At 42.3% G+C, this 20,632-nt stretch overlaps 1 protein-coding gene across 1 annotated transcript; it reads right to left on the reverse strand.

Moving 5' to 3' along the window:
* Positions 1 to 1,876: 1,876 nt before the first annotated feature.
* Positions 1,877 to 20,359, reverse strand: PLVAP (plasmalemma vesicle associated protein). Its single transcript, XM_070943583.1, has 6 exons — positions 19,964 to 20,359; positions 17,175 to 17,271; positions 14,892 to 15,508; positions 12,991 to 13,201; positions 3,970 to 4,060; positions 1,877 to 3,397 (listed from the first exon to the last, which is right to left on the reverse strand). The coding sequence occupies exons 1-6, from the start codon at positions 20,324 to 20,326 to the stop codon at positions 3,391 to 3,393; spliced, it is 1,386 nt and encodes a 461-aa protein (XP_070799684.1). The 5' UTR covers positions 20,327 to 20,359; the 3' UTR covers positions 1,877 to 3,390.
* Between the last annotated feature and the right edge of the window lie 273 nt (positions 20,360 to 20,632).

Here is a 20,632-nt window from a genome sequence, read left to right on the forward strand (position 1 = left end):
ACTAGGCAGTAATGGTATGAATGAAAATAGAAATGTTGAAATATGATGATGAGCTGAAGGATACTGTAGGTTGCTATGATAATGCAGAAAGTCCCCAAAGTTATGGGTTATGTGGTTTGAAGGTATAAGGTAATGCTAAAGTGTGAATTGGGGCCAATTGGTCCCAACTCCCAAGCCGTCTCTTGTGACTGCTTGCCTGATTAACCCTCATTGCAATGTGATTAATGTAAGTGCTTTACACTTGCTATGTTTTAAATTCTAATAAACCTCTGATTCCTGATGTGAGACTTTTGTGGTGTACTGTCTGTTCAATTTCTATTAAGTACAGCAGTGCTCCTGATTCAGGTTTTTTTCCCCTGACACAGCCTACAGAAAAGAAGGAGTAGGGGTGACATCGTAGCAGTGTTCCAATATTTGAGGGGCTGCCACAAAGAAGATGGGGCTCAACCTATTTTTCAAAGTACCAGAAGTCAAGACAAGAAACAATGGGTGGAAACAAATCAAGGAGAGAAGCAATCTAGAATTAAGAAGAAATTTCCTAACAGTGAGAACAATAAACCAGTAGAACAACTTGCCTTCAGAAGTTATGGTGTTCCATCACTGGAGGCTTTTAAGAAGAGCCACTTGTTTGGAATGGTATTAAGTCTCCTGCTTGTATTAGAAGATCTCCAAGGTCCCTTCTACCTCTGTTATTCTGTTATTCCTTCCCTCCTATTGCTTTCATCTGTGTATGTAGTTTCGGATTTTCCCCAGAAGCAAACTTAATCCTCCTTGCCCACAGTAGATATTCTCTTGATATTGTCTTCTCAACATCAACCAACGAAGCTTTGCTTCCTAATATCAGGAGTGGGGCAAGGGAAAGAGAGTGCAGTGAAGGTAGTAAAGGACCAAAATTGGGACCAGAATTTTCATTAGTAAGTAAGGCAGTTGTTAAGCAAATCGTGTTTCCTCCCTTGACTTGTTGGAAGATGGCTGGGGAAGTCACAAATGCTGATCACACCACCCAAGGATGTTGCAACCGTTGTAAATACATCCCAGTTGTCAAGAACTCAAATTTTGATCATGTGACTGTGAGGAATGCTGCAATAGTTGTAAGTGTGAGGATCAGGGGTGGGATTCTACTGGTTTGGACTGGTTCGGGCGAACCAGTAGCTCCGACGGTCAGCTGGGAGCGAACCGGTTTGCTCCGACGATCAGGTGGCCCGCCCACCAGCCCCTGGGCTTTACTGTCCTATATCTTCTCAGCTGATTCACGTGGCAGTGCTGATTGCCGTGCTTCAGCTGTGTTACTCCCCAGCAGTACCGTGGAAGGTAAGTGTTCGTAAAATTTCTCACACGCGCACAGTGCACATCAGGCCCGTGAGCGCAAAGCATGCAATCACCGAACTGGTTGTTAAACCAGCAGGATCCCACCACTGGTGAGGATCCATTGTAAGTCACTTTTTCAGTGCTGCTGTAACTTCAAACAGTTGCTAAATGAAAGGTTGTAAGTTGAGAACTAACAGTATTATTTCAAGAAATACAACACGGGAGAGCGTTCCATCTCTGCTTCCCAACAGAATCAGAGCTAAGGCCATCCATGTTTCTCAACTGCCTCGAAAGGAAGTCTGCATTTTTAGTTGTTTACTCTTGCCCTATTTTGAATTTCTCTTTCAGAAATTTTGCTTGCCAGCATAAAACTGAAACTCTGCCCTGTGACACAAAGACTTTTGTGGGTGGGAGGTGAGGAAGTTGACAAAAGCAATGTAAGGTTAGATCACCCTTGTTCCTTTTCTCATAAATAACTCACTTTCCAAGGAGTGTTAAAAGAAGTAAAAACAACAGTTCTTATCAAAATCAAGCACCACTCCTGCTAGATTTTCATATGATGTTTATTAATTGTGCATCTTCCATAGCCCACATTGCTCTTCTTAATCATTTGAATGGAATATATTTTGTCAATAGCAGTTTTATTTGTTATTGCAATAGAACAAATGCAAGATGGGTTTACTGACCAAACCAAGATCTACAGACCATGATGTTGTTTCTAAACAGGCTAGCATGATGCTTCCAGAAACCCCAAAACAAAGTCATATTGAGAAAGAGAGTTGCCATCACTGATAGACCATGAATCTATCTTGCTTGGAACTTTTTAGGGTTTTTTGTTTAGTTCTTCTGAGCTTCAGTGTAGATAAAGAGCTTTTCAACTCTGTTATCAGACATACAGTAATTGTAATCAACTTTAGTGGGATACTCACAGAGTTAGAGTGGACTGGATAATCAGATGCCAGTGGTGAACAGGGGACCTTCAGCCCAGCTAATAATCAAGAGAAACACAACTTCTCCAATATATGAGTGCATGCCTACATAAAACTATATACATAAATATGCCACAGTATCTTACAAAACTGCAGGAACACTAACTCTTCCTTTATGTGAAGAGTGCATTTACAATTTCCATCCTTTTTGCTTACATTTTGAATGAATGTAGTAGTGGCATGAAATCACTGAAAATATTGATTGATTGCATTCACATCTCATCTGGATGGTGATGTCACAGGCAGTGGTGAGATTCAAATAATTTGACAATCGGTTCTCTGCCCTAATGACCGGCTGGGTGGGCGTGGCCATAGTGGGCATGGCCAGGGGTGTGACAGGCAGCACTCGGCCTCCTGCATTCCCCTGGGAGCACAAATAGGCTTGGGGGGATGCGTCCCCCAGCGCCCCATTTTGAGCCTAGAAGGCCTCCCTGAAGCCTCCTGGGAGCAAAAGCAGGCCTAGGAAGCCTCCTTGAAGCCTCCTGGAAGTGAAAATGGGCGACGGGGGCGGGGAGGCACCGCCTCCCCCCGCACCCCATTTTGGGCCTAGGAGGCCTCCCTGCACTTACCTGGAAGCCAAAATGGGGCACATGGGGACTCCTGGAAGGGGCGGGGTGCGAAGGGGTGGGGCCAGCCAGCAATTTATTTACCGGTTCACTCGAACCGGCCTGAACTGGCTGAATCCCATCACTAGTCACAGGGATTACATTCTATCTTTGCAATAACTATACAAGTAAAGAAACCTGAGGCAGAAGGATTGATGTGGGTTTTTCATCAATGGACCCTCAATCCGATGAAGGAGTACGTTTTTTGTATGAACCCAAAGATACTGAAGGAAATCAATGTTGGATCAGTAAAAGACATCAGTGTGCAAGACTGAGCTAGAATTAAATGCCAGTTATGTTATAGAAGAGGGCAGAATCCCGACTTGAGATCCACTCCACTGGCCCCAAAGCTCTTCCAGGCCTTCTCTCTTCAATTACTGTTTGAAGTCTTTTCCACAGAGGTGAATGTTTTCCTGCCCCTACTCAACACTTCAGTCTTATGCTTAGGAGCTGTTTTGAATTCTTAGTTGTCTTTGTCAATGTTTCCTTTAACTCCTGGGATAAGAAAAAGCAAAATACAAGGAAAGAATTAAGTGGCTTGTCAAAATAACTTGACCAGTCATTAGAATTTGGACGCATGTCAAGGTTGATATTAATCCACATCCTGTTCTTCACAGTGACTAACTGGATGTTCTTGGGAAGCACACAAAAACATTGTGTGCACTCCACAACCTTTCCTTTCTCAATACCTTGCGGAGATGGTCTCCTTGTGATTTACAGTCTGCTTAACCATCATGGTGAATACCTTTGAACTGATCCCACCTTCTTCGTCCTCTTTTTCAACAATCTTTTGAAAGCCTCTGAGATTACGATATCCTCACATTACATGGCTTTAATTCTCATAAGATAATTCTTTGAAACCCCTATTTGCTACCTGTTCTTGATTTCGTTTTAACCTCAGAGTCACTTTCAGAAATTTTGCTATTGGAGACCAAATATTTCAACTTAGAGATAGAGCTAAGTGTTTATGAAACTCCCTCTGGCACAAAATCAATCCAGCCCACTTAAATTAACCTGATGCTGCCCTCTGATTGGGAAACTTGAAAACCACAGATTCATAAACTTACTTGGGCTGTCCCACTGGATTTACTGGTGCTAAGTTTGACAACTTTCCAGTCTCTGCAGCAGCCTTCAAGATCTCCTGGAATTTATTTTGTTCTAAAGAAAAAGTAGATATAAATTTGCACATAGTAATGAAAGGATCTTGTCTTCCTATCACAATCACAAGATCTACTTTCCCCCACTCAAAATATTTGGGTAAAAATCCTCTTCAGTAGGTGCATCCCAACACATGTGGAAGACACCAGGTTGTAGAAGACCATTCTAGTCAAAGTGACAAAATACATTATGAAGAATTATTACTCTAGCAATCCAAGCTCGCATGTTTGAAATATTACATTAAGAAAGAACTGGGAATGAACTCAAGATTTGGCACCAGGATCAGAGAACAGTGGCTACCTTGAAGAAATGGAGAGCTGGGCTATTTCCATTCCCCAATTTGTGCTTCTTAGTGATGATAAATCCTAGTGTGGCCAGAGATGTGATGGTGAGATGGGAGGCATATAAATTTCATACATAAAGGTAAAGGTGAAGATTTAAAGCCCTACATGGCTCAGGTTATCTTCGAGACCGCCTTCTATCACATAGCTCCCAGCAACTGGTAAGATCCCACAGAGTTGGTCTCCTCCGGGTCCCATCAGCTAAACAATGTCGGCTGGCGGGCCCGCGGGAGAGGGCCTTCTCTGGGCTGCCCCAGCTCTCTGGAACCACTTATCTCCTGAGGTCCGGACCACCCCCACCCTATTGGCCTTCTGAAAAGCGGTGAAGACCTGGCTTTTCCGGCAGGCCTGGGGCTGTTGATCTCGCTGTTGTGATCTTGTGAGATCCGGCCATGAATGGTGTGAATGGGTTTTAATATTTTAATTTTTAAATGGTTTTATAATATTTTTTTTTAAATGCATTGTAAGCCACCCTGAGTCTCAGGAGAAAGGCGGCATATAAATTGAACTAAATAAATAAATTCCCCTTGCACATATGTGCTAGTCGTTCCTGACTCTAGGGGGCGGTGCTCATCTCCGTTTCAAAGCTGAAGAGCCAGAGCTGTCTGAAGACCTCTCTGTGGTCATGTGGCCGGCATGACTCAACACCAAAGGCGCACGGAACGTTGTTACCTTCCCATCAAAGGTGGTCCCTATTTTTCTACTTGCATTTTTTAAGTGCTATCGAACTGCTAGGTTGGCAGAAACTGGGACATGTAACGGGAGCTCACCCCGTTACGTGGCACTAGGGATTCGAACCACTGAACTGCCAACCTTTTGATTGACATTTCATACATACATACATACATATTCTGCTTCTTTGCCTTAGTTTAAGAGTTGGTGTCAATTAAGTTTCTTATTAGTTTGAATTTGACCAAAATTACCACATGAAGTCCTTTCTGGCTTGATCTATCTTTTAAGCTAGGGGTAGCCTGCAATGAATATCATTAAATTCTACTATTCTATTCTCAGATTACTCATCAGAAGATCATCTCAACTCTGTCCAATAAGTTCCTGAAGGAAGAATTTCTCCACCTGTTTTATTCCAGGAGACTAGCAAAACCTTCTGTTGGGCATCCAAGAGTCATTCCATAAGTATCATTTCCAAATTCTCAAGCAGAAGGTCCAAGCACGTATCAGAATATCTCTCTAATATAAGGCAATTGGACAGTGGCTCCACATTTTGATATTTATGCTAATTTGGAGAGAGTGGTTCATGTTCTTTGCCATGTTATCTTTAGGACAAGTATCTTCTTAATTATATTTATGGTGGGTTCTGCTCTACCATTGCACCAATTTACAGTTGTTTGTCAATCATGATGTAGTACAGAATAAATAATAGGGCTGGCTAATGGGAGTCAAAGGATGTTTTCCTCTATCAGTTTGCAAGAAATTATATGAATATCTTGGGGCTGCAGGAGCTAATTTTCAATGCTCTGTGGTTAAAAACTGGAGTCTAGCAGAGCTTTAAGAACAGCAGTATTTATATGTAACCCTGTCAAAGCTGACGTCAATCTTCCTGCCTCAATTTTCAGTCCCCTACAATCTTTCTAATGCCTCAATTGCCTTGAGTGCATTCTTAGTCTACAGTATTCTTCCCTTTCCTGATTTTTATTCATTCTAGTCATGAGCCAGTGTCATTCTGGCTAGGGACACTATTTTGAAATTAACATTTATTTTCTGTAATGTAAGTTAATAAAACAAAACATTGAGTTTGAGAATTATCTATTGGAATTGTTTCTAATGCATTCAAATGCTAATTTAATTCTTGCTGGTAACCTTAATGCAGTGTTTCCCAAACGTTTGACATATGTGTACCCCTTCTATAATTTTCGTAACGCTGAGTACCCCTCATAAAAAACATATGATACCCCTGGGGGTACACGTACCACACTTTGGGAAACACTTAGATAACACTGCAATTCTCCAGCGTTTAAACAGCTCCGCGGCTCAACGTCAACTGTTAATGTTCCCGCAGTTTAAAAATGGCCGAACCCGAGCTGCGCGAGGGATGCGCAGAAGTTCCCGCCATAATGAGTTGCGATACGATGTACGATGGCCCCAGTTCCCATGTAAAAACTGCGATACGCGCCTATTTCTTTCCTTGTTCTGTGGGCGCAGCTAAGCACGGTGCAGTGGATATTCCCACATGATCCCCACCAAACTCCGGTGCAACGCGTACCTCCACCAAACTCTTCCCGTACCCCTGGGGGTACGCGTACCACACTTTGGGAAACACTGCCTTAATGCTATGTTGGGCCCTATGGCCCTTTGCTACAGTACATTACAGTATATATTCATGCAATAAATAAATAAATAATAAATAATAAATAAATAATTTTATTTCTATACCGTCCTTCTCCCGAAGGACTCAGGGCGGTGTACAGCCTATTTAAAAACACAAAAACACGACAACAATTTAAAATTTAAAATCATTAAATAATTAGGCTCCAATTAAAATCCCAAAAATTTAAAATACCCCAATTTAAAACGTTATGTTAATAGCCCTGCCTGGCGGAACAACAGGGTCTTCAGAGCGCAGCGAAACACCCGGATATTATTGCAATATTATGACATATTGCAATATTACGACATAGAACCACGGTGGCACAGTGGTTAGAGTGCAGTACTGCAGGCTACTTCTGCTAATCACCGGCTGCCAGCAGTTTGGCAGATCGAATCTCACCAGGCTCAAGGTTGACTCAGCCTTCCATCCTTCTGAGGTCGGTAAAATGAGGACCCAGATTGTTGGGGGCAATAGACTGAACTCTGTAAACCGCTTAGAGAGGGCTGTAAAGCACTGTGAAGCGATATATAAGTCTAAGTGCTATTGCTGTATGCCCAGTGATCTGTTCCTCCCCAAGCTTTACTGTATAAAAAATAAGGGAACTAATAATGTGTGTGTGGCTTGACTAAATAGAGAGCCAGAAAGGCATACAGTGGTAGTTGTTGGGGGAAGCAGTGGAGAGACCCACATTCAACTCCAGCCCTAGACACAGGGCTCCATAGATGGCTTTGGGCCAGTCACACTCTCTTAGCCCTATCTCTCTTAGAAGGTTGTTGTTATGGGGTGAAAACATGAAATTTTTATTTATTTATTTATTTATTTTTAATTTGATTTATATGCCGCCCTTCTCCGGAGACTCAGGGCGGCTTACAATGTGCTAAGCAATTGCAATGTTGACCATCCTGACCATTTCCAAAATGGAAGTGGGGGGAAATGTAGTAACTAAATAATTGATCCCCAATTCAATCTAGTGTAAATGGGTTGGTAGAATGAATGACTTCTTGAGGGCAGAATTCACCTTTTGAGGTTTTTACCGGTATTGGTACCATTGCTCACATAATAATATCCTCAAATGTTACTAAGGTACTATAATCCTTTAAAAATTGTTTTCACCTCGAAACAATCATCTCCTTATTTATTGCAAGACTAGTTTCTAATATAGCTGGCTCGGAATAATTAATTATATTTCTAATTAATATATTGGGTGGAGAACATCTTTTCAGAGCGCAATTATCGAATTACATGGTACTACAAATTTAAAAGGGTTATTGCCCATCTTTATAGCTCATCAATAGTTTTCCGGCTTTAATAGCTCATTGAGTCGTAAAAGATGAGATGAACATATTAGACAATGTGCATTAAATAATGAACATCACTAGGAATCTAATGCGTTGATGAAGATTCTCACTCATCCAGATAGAATTTGTCTGGAACTGTATGTATATATGTGGAGCTGAGTCATGGCAACTGGGCTTCTTTTTTTTGTTTTCTTTTTAAACATTATCCTGCTTATCCAAGTAATTTCTTCAGTCTGCAAGAAGCTACTGAAGAAGCTACTTGGATAAACAGCAAAAGGTTTCAAACCAAAAAGCAAAGAAGTCCAATTGCCATGACTCAACATCCAGATAGGAATCTAATGGTTAAAGTTCCAGCAAAGAGTAGCAGAACTAAGTGTAAAACAAACCCCCAATATAATCAAGAGTGTGCAAAACTAATTGCAATTTGCAATGTGTTCTTTAATGATAATTATAGACACTGAGTGATACATTATTTGATCTGGAAAAATTCGATAAGATCTTGCTTCAAAGATGAAAGCAGGAGGCTCAGTTGGAACAATCAAGTAAACATAAATTTGGCATTGGTGTCTTACAGCCTAATTTTTCCCCCCAAAAGGGCTTCTGGGTTGGGTCAGGTAATCTCATTTGAGAAAATTGGTTCAGCATTACCATGCTACATTTAGCAATGTTACACCTGATCCAATCCCTCTCCGGTTAATTTTAATCTTTTTGTATTTATGCTTTTATGGCAGTATAAGATGCCCAGAGTCACTTTGGATTGTGCGATGGGTGGCATATCAATTTAATAAAATTTAATAAATCTATACTTCCAACACTGGAAATTTTAAAGAAGAGATTGGACAACCATTTGTCTGAAATGGTATAGTGTTTCCAGCCTAAGCAGGGAGTTGGACTAGAAGACCTCCAAGATCCCTTCCAACTCTGTTATTCTGTTAAATAAATAAATGACAGGACGCTTTATTTAGTTGACTTTCTATATCCACTGCTGAGGTTTTTAAACTGTGCTGGCAGCTGCAGGTTTCAGCTGTTGGGAAACCTGATCGAAACGGAACTCTTTACGATAAACTCTGATTGGTGGGCAACAGGACTCACTTCTCTATTTACTGATATTGGTCATCCCTTTCAGTTGCTGAAGAAGGGGGGTGGTTCATGCGACAGTATGTGGGAATGATCTTGAAAGATGGTTTGAAGAGATGCTGCCTAGGGCAGGTGTCTCCAACCATAGCAACTTTAAGACTTGTGGACTTCAACTCCCAGAATTGATTGAAAATAATTGAATTCTGGGAGTTGAAGTCCACAAATCTTAAAGTTGCCACAGTTGGCGACCCCTGGCCTGGTCAGAAAAGAGACAACATAGCCTGCAGCTGGATAGTAGGTGGGGCAAAAGACTCAGAAGAGACCCTCCCTGGTTTCTCAGGCTGTATAGGAGACAGTGGGAAAGTTGTACTTTTAGACTTTTAGAATTGTACTTTTAGACTTGAAATTTGTAGCTTTACAATAAAACTGAATTAGTTTATCTGGCCATGTTTCCTGTCTGATGTCATCGTTCCGAATAATGAACTCCAGGAAGTCAGGACATTTTGTTCAGGTTCAAGAAATCCTTTATTGAATACATCATATCAGCACTTAGACAGGTGAAGCTAGCTCTAAATTATTCCCGTGCTTAAGGATAGTTAAAATAATGAGACCTACCCACCCCCCCTATGTTTCTCAGGTCGCATGGGCCAATCAGTCCAGAGGTAGGTTCCCGCTCATCTTCAACAGGTGTCTGTGTCAGCCCTGGAGCCATTTTCTCCTGTCATCTCCAGAGCTGACACAGCAGAGATGAGTCGAGCTGTGGGAACAAGGTGAGTTGGGGTGGAGATAGCTGGGGATGGTAGCCAAAATAAAATTCTGAGTCCGTTGACAGGACCTTGGTTCTCAAGCCAGCTAGTAGATGTTATGGCTAGCCAGACGAGGCAACACATTCCTGAGTCCCGCCCCCTTCTCTTCCCCCTCCCCTTTGAATGGCAACCAAGAAATGAAGCGGAAGGAAGCATGGCTTCAACTGAAGTCGTTTTGCAGGTTGACATCCGGTCTACCTGGTAAGGCTGACACTACCATAATCCTGATTTCCATGAATGGTGACAAGACTTTTTGGCCAAATTTTTCAGTCCCCTAAGTATGTCTAACAGATTAGGTCGTACATCTTCAGGGGAAGCCAGGTGACTCACTGTTTTAAGACAATGTGTAGAGAAGCAAGCTGGGTAAAGGATAGATTAGGATAGGATAGGATAGGATAGGATAGGATAGGATAGGATAGGATAGGATAGGATAGGATAGGATAGGATAGGATAGGATAGGAAGAATAGAATAGAATAGAATAGAATAGAATAGAATAGAATAGAATAGAATAGAATAGAATAGAATAGAAGAGTTGGAAGGGATCTTGGAGGTCATCTAGTTCAAAACCCTGCTTAGGCAGGAAATCCTACACCATTTCAGACAAATGGTTGTCCAATCTCTTCTTAAAAACTTCCAGTGTTGGAGCATTTACAACTTCTGGAGGCAAGTTGCTCCACTGATTAATTGTTCTAACTGTCAGGAAATTTCTCCTTAGTCCTAGGTTGCTTCTCTCCTTAATGAGTTTCCACCCATTGTTTCTTATCCTGCCCTCAGGTGCTTTGGAGAACAGCTTGACTCCCTCTTCTTTGTGGCAGCTACTCAGATGTTGGAACACTGCTATCATGTCTTCCCTAGTCCTTCTTTTCATTAAACTAGACATACCCAGTTCCTGCAACCGTTCTTCATATGTTTTAGCCTCCAGTCCCCTAATCATACTTTGTTGCTCTTTTCTAGAATCTCAACATCTTTTTTACATCGTGGGGACCAAAACTGGATGGGATGGTTCATGTTTCATCATTGACTTGAGCTACATGGCCTGGCAGAAAATAATTTCTTCTACTTCCGAGGCTGCCTTTCTGATTTAAAGACATCCTTTGATTCAATCTCTAAAAAGAGGCAACAGGCAAAAATGTCTGCCTGTCCTACATTGCTGACTGCTTCATCTAATTATGAAGCTACATGAAAACACTGTGTGAGTAAGGTATAAAACTTTTGGGGATTCCCTGCTCCAGCACCTATCCAAAAAGGAGTTAAACAAGGGTGAATCCTAGCTCTCTTTTCAATCTCTGGGTCTGTTCCATAACTCAACCTTTGTAAAAAAATAATAATAATGAAATTCACCTTTTATTGTTTTTATTATTCACATGCCAATGACACAGTTATTCTATTTATCATCCAGGTAAACTTAAGATGAAGCTTTCAAGCTCTTGTTGTATATTGGAATAAGGTGAAAATGGACATTAGTTATTTTAAAATAAGTATTGTTTACCAAAAGGGAGGTGAACTGCAATCATAGCAGGAAAATAAGCAGTATCTCTTTAGAACAGTGTTTCCCAATCTCCACACATTTATGACGTACGTACTTCAATTCCCAAAATTCCTCAGCCAGCACACCCATTCTGGGAACTGAAGTCCACATGTCATAAGCTTGCTGAGGTTGGGAAATTCTACTTTAGCATGAGCCAAGGACTTTAAATATCTGGAGTTCAAATCATTCATAGCTTGAAAGAAGGTAGAGACTCTGGAAAGAGTGCAGAGAAGAGCAACAAAGATGATTGGGGGCCCCGGAGGCTAAAACATGATGAACAATTGCAGGAACTGAGTATGTCTAGTCTAGTGAAAAGAAGGGCTAGGCAAGAGCTAAGAACAATAGCAGTGTTCCAGTATTTGAGGGGCTGCCACAAATGAGAGGGGGTCCAACCTATTTTCCACGGCACCAGAAGACAAGACAAGAAGCAATGAATGGAAACTAACCAAGGAAAGAAGCAATCTAGAACTAAGGAGAAATTTTCTAACAATGAAAACAATTAACCAGTGGAACAGCTTGCCTTCAGAAGTTGTGGGTCAGGGGTGGATTCTAAAATTTTTTACTACCAGTTCTGTGGGCATGGCTTATTTTGTGGGCGTGGTTTGATGGTCATGTAACAAACAATTCTTTAGGATTTAGTAGAGGTACTGGTCTACCAGGCTTTTAACTGCTTGCAGAGTCGTACCAGTCTACCCATTTGTTTTTGGAGCACACTAATCTAACACCACACTGCCTTTTACCACTGATCAGCTGTAGGGCGGCCCTTTGAAGTGCCGTGGCAAGAGCGGCCCTTTGAAGCGCCGTGGCAAAAAACACAGTTTTTTGCTGCTCTGCCACCACCGAGAGCATCGGAAACCGCTTTCAGGCAGGTTGGCCTCAATTGCCAATCTACCACCACCGAGCGGTTTACAAGGAGAGGATCGGTTGTAACCGATCAGTTGGGAGGCTTCTTGGCTTCTCAATTTAAAGCTAAGGTGTCTTGTTTTTTTTTTTCCTCTTCTTTGTCAAGTGAGCGCTGATTTTTTCCTTCTAGCCGATCAGCTGAGACTCGGGAAGCAGCAAATAGATTGGGGGCGGGGTCAGGCAGAGGTGGTATTTACCGGTTCTCCGAACTACTCAAAATTTCCACTACCGGTTCGCAAGAACCGGGGAGAACCGGTAACAACCCACCACTGTTGTGGGTGCTCCATCACTGGAAGTTTTAAAGAAGAGATTGCACAGCCGTTTGTCCAGAATGATATAGGGTCTCCTGCTTGTGAAGGGATTGGACTAAAACACCTTGAAGCCCCTTTCAACTCTGTTATTCTACAAGATGATACCCTTCAGAGTCAGAAGACGGACAAATGCAATCTTACAGTTTGCTAGCAACTATAATCCAGTAATAAGCAATAATTATGTCCCTGCAGTCTTAAACATATTCAAAGCTAAAATCATTTTACTTTGTCCCTCAAAGGTGTGATCCCCATCTGTGAGTGCTAGGACATGAGTTCTCAGGTCAGTTAGAGGCATCTTAAAGAACTAAACCTCATTCTTTCCAGAAATGGATTACTTACCAGCGGTGTTTAGATTTCGCTGAGATCCAGAACTCGGCTGAGCCGGTGAACTTGGTCTCCCCCATAGGCTTGGACTGCTGAAGACATTAGAGCTTCCTACAGGATTCCCGAGACCTCCTGTATTCCCCAAATTTCTTGGAAAGGTGCCAAAGGGATTAGGTGGGCCCAGACTTAATGGGTTCCTCAAAGCCGTGTTGCCCGGAGCTGAAGTCTATAGAAATAATAAGTTTGTTGAGCTTTCCAAAACCTTCATGGGTTAACCATTAACAGCCTATATTTTTGTTTTTTAAAAATGGAAAACTACAGCTCCCAAATTGACAAGGCATCTCCTAATTTCAACAATGTGGTCATGTAGTTGTAAAAATCAGGCCAGTCAATTTAAACCTGGCCTTTAATTCCAGAAATAGACTAAACAGAAGAGAGTACGTGAACAATGAATCAGTGGAACAAATTGCCTCCAGAAGTTGTGAGTGCTCCAACACCGGAAGTTTTTAAGAAGAGATTGGACAACCATTTGTCTGAAGTGCTGTAGGGTTTCCTGCCTGAGCAGGAGGTTGGACTAGAAGACCTCCAAGGTCCCTTCCAACTCTGTTATTCTGTAACCTCTAGTTGACCTCCCGGTACTTATTTTATATTTTACATGTTTTCTTTTCCACCCACAATTGAAGATGTATTTAGAATCCTAAAATCCTACAAAGAATGTGTGGCATTTTCTAAAATCAGAGATAGACCCTCTTAGTTCTTCTTTCCCCATATTATCATTTCGCTCTATTGCAACAACTAAACTCCTTTTCCAGTTTAGAAAATTCTTTAAGTCTTTAAAGTAATGTAGGTGATTGGAATGCAGAGGAGATACAGGGTAACAGAGATGCTGGGTTAACTTAAACTCCAAAGTCCAAAATAGAAGTTTCATCAGAAAAGAGATTTTTAAACAGGTTTGCTTATTTCTACGCACCATCTACAGAAAGTTCTCGACTTACAACCATTTGTTTAGTGACAATCTGAAGTTACGACGTCACTGAAAAAAGTGACTTATGACAGGTTTTCACAGTTACGACCATTGCAGCATCCCCACAATCACATGATCAAAATTCGGATGCTTAGCAGCTGGCATGTATTTATGACAGTTGTAGTCTCCCAGGGTCATGCGATCACCTTTTGCAACCTTCTGACAAACAAAGTCAATGGGGAAGCCAGATTTACTTAACAACTGTGTTACTAGCTTAACAACTGCAGTGATTCACTTAACAACTGTGGCAAGAAGGTTGTAAAATGGGGCAAAACTCACTTAAAAACTGTTGTGCTTAGCAACTGTCATTTTGGACTTAGTTGTGGTTGTAAGTTGAGGACTATCTGAATAGCTCTTCAATACTAACCTCCCCACACCCTAAATTGGGACTGCTGAGACCAGTCCTTCTAGCCAGGAGTATCTTGGGTGCAGATAAGAAGGTCCTAATGATGGTGCCTACAATTGTGCAATTGAGAGCCCACTCCTCTCTTACACGGGTTACTTGGGCAACACTGGTATAAAACAGCAGGCTTCTATCTCACAGCCTCAGCCACCATCCTGGTTTTTTGGGGGGCAGCCCATATCTCTTGTAGATGCTTCTGTACAGGGGTGGGTTTTAAAACCTGCCTTTACCGGTTCGCTCGTGGACGCGCGCGCAACACTTCTGCGCAGAAGCATCTGGGCAGGTGGGCGGAGCCTCCCACCCCCAACACTACCGGTTCGCCCAATCCGGTGTGAACCGATAGCAACCCACCATTGCTTCTGTAGCCCAGGGCCAATCTGGCAACAGCTGCTCCTAGAATCTCAGAGCTGCTGAGATCTGGTCTAGTGGAGATGCCAGGGGATTAACTCTGCCCATTAGGAACAGAAATTGAGGTCTTGGTAACTTTACCCGCAGGCCGATGCAGGCCTGTTTGGTCTGCTGGAGCTGCAGCTTCAAGCTTTCGTTCTCATCCAGCATCTTCGTGCATTCGCCCCTTATTTTCTGAGCTTGATATTCTCCGGTTTCTTGGAGGATCTGCTTCTCCAAGTTAAACTGCTGCTGCTGGAGGCTGAGCTGCTGGTCCCGTTCCTGCAGATGTTGTTGACAAGCAGCCTTCTGGGTTTGCAACAGGGCATTCTCTCGAGTCACCTCGTTGGCCTTCTGGTCAAGTTCTTGTGCCACTGTATCAAGATGGGTTTGCAGATTTCTGAAGACAGAGCGGAAGGTGTTTTCAACCTCAAGGCGGTAACAGCCACGGATCTCGTAGGAACTCAAGAACTGCTCCATGGAAGCTTTCAAGTTCTTAAGGACAGGTTCTAACTTTTGGGTCACGGCGGACTTCAACTCCTGGTACTTCTGTTCCCGTGTTTGCAGCTGGAGTTTGTCTAGCAGGCATTCGTTCTTCTCTTTCTCTGTGTCCTCGGCTTTCTTTTGCCAAGACTTGTTGTCCTGGCTTAACTTTTCTCTCTCCATCTTGCTATTCAGATCCAAGCCCATCAGCTCCTTCTGCAGCCTGGTCGCCTGTGCTGTAGACCAAGCGACAAGCACAAAGGCCATCCGGTCAATATTGCAAAAAGTGGACATGACTGTGTGCATTCAAGAACCCTATTCTTCCACCATACCACCACAGATTCCTTGCAATTATCATCAGAAAAAAATAAAATAAAGTACTGATTACATATCATTAAGCTAAGTCACTTTTTAGAACGGTAGCCTTACATAGCAGCGTTCCAATATTTATTTATTTATTTTATTTATTTATTATATTTCTATACCGCCTTTCTCCCGTAGGACTCAAGGCGGTGTACAGTCAAGAAAAATATAGATACACAAACATCATAAAATTGCTAATTAAAATTATTATTATAACATAGTTTGGCCCAATTAAATAGAACCTAAAATTAGATAACATTTTAAAAACATTCACATGTTCATATGTTTAGCCCCGCCTGTTGGAACATCAGGGTCTTGAGGGCACGGCGGAAAGCACGGAGATCAGGGATATTTCGTATCTCGGGGCAGTTCATTCCAAAGGGTTGGAGCCCTCACAGAGAAGGCCCTCCCCCTGGGAGTCACCAGTCGGCATAATTTGACTGACGGTACCCTGAGTAGTCCCTCCCTGTGAGAATGAACTAGTCGGTGGGAGGCTATTGGTGGCAAAAGACGGTCTTGTAGGTACCCAGGTCCTAAGCCATGGAGCGCTTTAAAGGTGATAACTAACACCTTGAATCGCACCCGGAAGACCACCGGGAGCCAGTGCAGCTTGCGTAGGAGAGGTGTTACATGGGCGCAACGAGCTGCGCCCATAATCACCTGCGCGGCTACATTCTGGACCAGTTGGAGCCTCCGGGTGCTTTTCAAGGGGAGCCCCATGTAGAGAGCATTACAGTAGTCCATACGGGAGGTGACTAGAGCATGAGTGACCGTGCGCAAGGCGTCCCGATCCAGACAGGGGCTCCCGCAAAGAAGACGGGGTCAACTTGTTTTCTAAAGCACCAGGAGGCAGGGCAAGAAACAATGGATGGAAACTAATCAAGGAGACAACCAACCTAGAACTAATGAGAAATTTCCTGACAATTAGTACAATTAACCAGTGGAACAGCTTGCCTTCAGAAGTTGTGGGTTGCTTCATCACTGGAGGCTTTTAAGAAGGGACTGAATAGCCTTTTGTCTGAAATTGTATAAGTTCTCCTACTTGAGCAGGGATTGGACTATTCTGTATTCTATTCTAAAGCATTATGGTCAGGGCATGGTCAGCGTTTATTTATTTATTTATTTATTTTATTTATTCATTTTATTTCTATACCGCCCTTCTCCCGAAGGACTCAGGGCGGTGTACAGCCTGATTAAAAGCACAAAGACAGACAAAATTTAAAAATAATTAAAATTATTAAATGATAGGCTCAATTTAAAACCCCAAATTTAAAATCCCATTTTTTAAAAACCCAATTAAAATCTTTACCTTGATAGCGTTAGGGAGTGGATAATTATCTGCATGGGAAATCAATTCTCTGGTTTCGTATATTGGCACTTTTGCACCAAACAAACCCTCTGGAATTGTTTTCAAAGACAGCCCAAAGACAACACATATGTATATTGAATCAGAAGGAGATATAAGTAGGAAACATCACTGCAAATTTCTCTGGTTTTATATTACAGGGCTAAGAATAAAGATGGGTTTGCAATACTCACCAATGCAACTAATATTCAAATAACGCAAATTGAATTTATTTTCATTTGCCGCTGCGAGAGCTGCTGCATTGCTGATCTGTTGTTCCTTCAGCTTTGTCTAGAAAAGGATGGAAAGTCCATTAAGTTTCTCCCATGGTCGCTGGGGAATAACAGAATAGCCACCAGCTTGCTTCCCAGCCTTCTCAACTTTGGAGCATCGTCTGATTAAATAGATTCTAATCAACGGCTTGTATGGGTTCTAAAAAATTAAGTCAGCCTCCAAGAGGTGCATAAACACCATTGTGATTGTGAAAGTGGTTAATCTCATTAACCGGGCCTGGTGGCTCAGCAGACTAAAAAAGCATTGTGATTAACACCAGCTGTCTGCAATTACTGCAAGTTCGAATCTCGCCAGGCTCAAGGTTGACTCAGCCTTCCATCCTTTCTAAGGTAGGTAAAATGAGGACCCAGTTTGTGGGGGCAATAAGCTGACTTTGTATAAATATACAAAAGTATGAAGGCTATTGCTTAACGCATTGTAAGCCGCCCCGAGTCTCCGGAGAAGGGCGGCATATAAATCAAATTATAAAAAATAGAAAATAGAATCCAATCTTTACACAAAGTAACCGTCACAAACTATACTGTCTCAAGAGACATGGAATGGGAAACAATCTGTCACATTGTTTCTTCCAGACCTAGTTGGGCACAAATCCCCCCAACTGCCCAAGCAATCTCATTGGCTGTTTTCCCACAAATGTCCTTCTCCACTTCTTGGGAGAAGATTGTTCTCAAACTGACCACTCCAAGCCTTTAACCTTCTCTTGAAGGAGCTGGTCACTTCCCAAAAGTCTGTCCTCTTAGAGCAGTGTTTCTCAACCTTGGTAGCTTGAAGATGGGTGGACTTCAACTCCCAGAATCCCCCAGCCAGCAGTGCTGGCTGGGGGATTCTGGGAGTTGAAGTCCACCCATCTTCAAGCTTCCAAGGTTGAGAAACACTGTCTTAGAGTCAATCTACTTGAATTCTGTCTTCTGAAGCACCCCCCAATGCCACCCTCTTTGGTTTGTCAGCAAGTGTTCAATGTCCTAGAAGGGTTTAACAATCTAGAATTACACCCCCCCCAAGTTTTATGATTTTGTTTTATGACCTAAGCATAGCTCATAAAGTCATCTGCTACAATGTCCTACCTGTCAATGACTACTTCAGCTTCAACCACAACAATACACGAGCGCACAATAGATACAAACTTAAAGTGAACCGCTCCAAACTCGATTGCAGAAAATATGACTTCGGTAACAGAGCTGTTAATACCTGGAATGCACTACCAGACTCTGTGGTCCCATCCCAAAACCCCCAAAACTTTAACTTAAAACTGTCTACTGTTGACCTCACCCATTCCTAAGAGGTCTGTAAGAGCACCAGCGTGCCTACCGTCCCTGTCCTAATGTTCCCTTTAATTGTATTCATTTTATGTATTCAATTCATGCTTATATATATTATCTAATATGTACTCAACAAAATAAATAAATAAATAAAATAATAAAAAAGTTCTTAGGACTGGGGAAAGTCTCCAGAAAAGTTCTGAACAGCATTGAGCATTGCAAAACATCTACCGTGTTTCCCCGAAAATAAGACCCTGTCTTATATTTTTTTGAACCCTGAAATAAGCGCTTGGCCTTATTGCCATGCGCTCAAAAGCCCAATTGGGCTTATTATCAGGGGATGTCTTATTTGGGGGGAAACAGGGTACTTTGTGGGTTAAGTGCCAGGGCTATCATCTGAAGCTGAAAGAATCCAACACACTATCTTATTTCCAACAATGGTAACACAGATGCCCAAGGCAGAAACATTTTCCCCTGGCATTTATTCTCTGGTATCTGCTACTTCAGAGACTGAATATGGAAGTTTAATGTAGCCGTCATGACTAATATCTGTGCCTTTATTAAAGCGTGTCTCCATGGGCCCCCCCATCTTACCATAGGGTAACTTAACTTAAATTAAATTTGAATTTAAATAAAATAATGTAATATTTAATAATTAATCATTTATTTATTTATTTATTGGTTCAATTTATATGCCACCCTTTCTCCGGAGACTCAGAGTGGCTTACAATGCGTTAAGCAATAGCCTTCATCCTTTTTGTATATACCTGCTTAGTAGGGCTTTCGGCCCCCCCAAGCAGTGTTCTTTTTTTTTTTTTTTTTTTTTTTTTTTTTTTTTAATTTGATTTATATGCCGCCCTTCTCCGGAGACTCAGGGCGGCTTACAATGCGCTAAGCAATAGCCTTCATCCTTTTTGTATATTTTATACAAAGTCAGCTTATTGCCCCCACAACTGGGTCCTCAATTTACCTACCTTAGAAAGGATGGAAGGCTGAGTCAACCTTGAGCCTGGCGCGATTCGAACCTGCAGTAATTGCAGGCAGCTGGTCTTAATAACAGGGTGCTTTAGACCATTGTACTACCAAGGCTCTTTTTTATACAAAGTCAGCTTATTGCCCCACAGGGTAATGAGTCAACCTTGAGCCTGGTGAGATTCGAACTTGCAGTAATTGCAGGCAGCTGGTGCTACTTTAGGCAGGCAGCACTTTAGTCTGCTGTGCCACCAAGGCTCTTAAATAATGCCCTATTTAACAGACAAATCTTTCAATGCATTTCATATTCCATCCTCATTGTCCACGCGCTTATCATTTTTCCCTTCCTTTGGAAAAGGAACTCAACTTCATGTCTATCAATGCATAGAAAAAGGCGGATGCTCATGGCAACCTGAAGGCTATCTGTCTCCTTATGTTCTTCTTCCCCCAGGGCTTACCTTTTCATTGTTGCAAAGCCTCAAGGTGGCGTTCAGCCTGGCCATTTGGGTCTGTACCAGACGAGCTTCCTTCTCCGTGGCATTGAGATGGCGCTTGAATTTGCCAATCTCTTCGTTGAGGGCTTTGATCTTCTTCTCACTGTCCTGCAGCTGGTTCGTCAAGCCCTTGAGGTGTTTCTCGGTGGCTTCCCGGGGGTTGCTGTAGATCATGAAAAGTACCAATCCCAAAATGATAAGGAACTGGATGAGGGAGAGGAAGAGGAAGAAATATTTCATGTAGAAGCCACAATCCCGCTTGGGTTGAAGGGCATTTTTGGTGTCGAGGCCCAGAGTGGCCATGGCGTATGCATTCTTCTCCATCATGTTTTCAACTGCCTTGGTTAGTTCCCGATTCAGCCTTCGGGTTCAACTGGGTGGGGACATACATCTCCCACTGTTTATATTGCATCTGATTAATATTTCCTCCCACTTGGCTCCTTGTTTCCTTCCTGTTTAATTGGAGAAGGTGGTGGTTATGGGTTAGCATAACACAGCCGCCATTCCAAGTAAGCGGTATTGTTATCAGTGAATCAAAGAACGCTTCCTCTTTCCTTGCTTGTTTTCTGCTGGCCCACTCTCACCCCCTTTGTCAAAACAAGGCCAGCAATGCCTCCTCTTCGTTTAACTTGG

Source organism: Pituophis catenifer, unplaced genomic scaffold, assembly GCF_029215685.1.
Source record: "Pituophis catenifer annectens isolate HBS135680 unplaced genomic scaffold, rPitCat1.0.hap2 SCAF_1, whole genome shotgun sequence".
NCBI lineage: Eukaryota > Metazoa > Chordata > Lepidosauria > Squamata > Colubridae > Pituophis > Pituophis catenifer.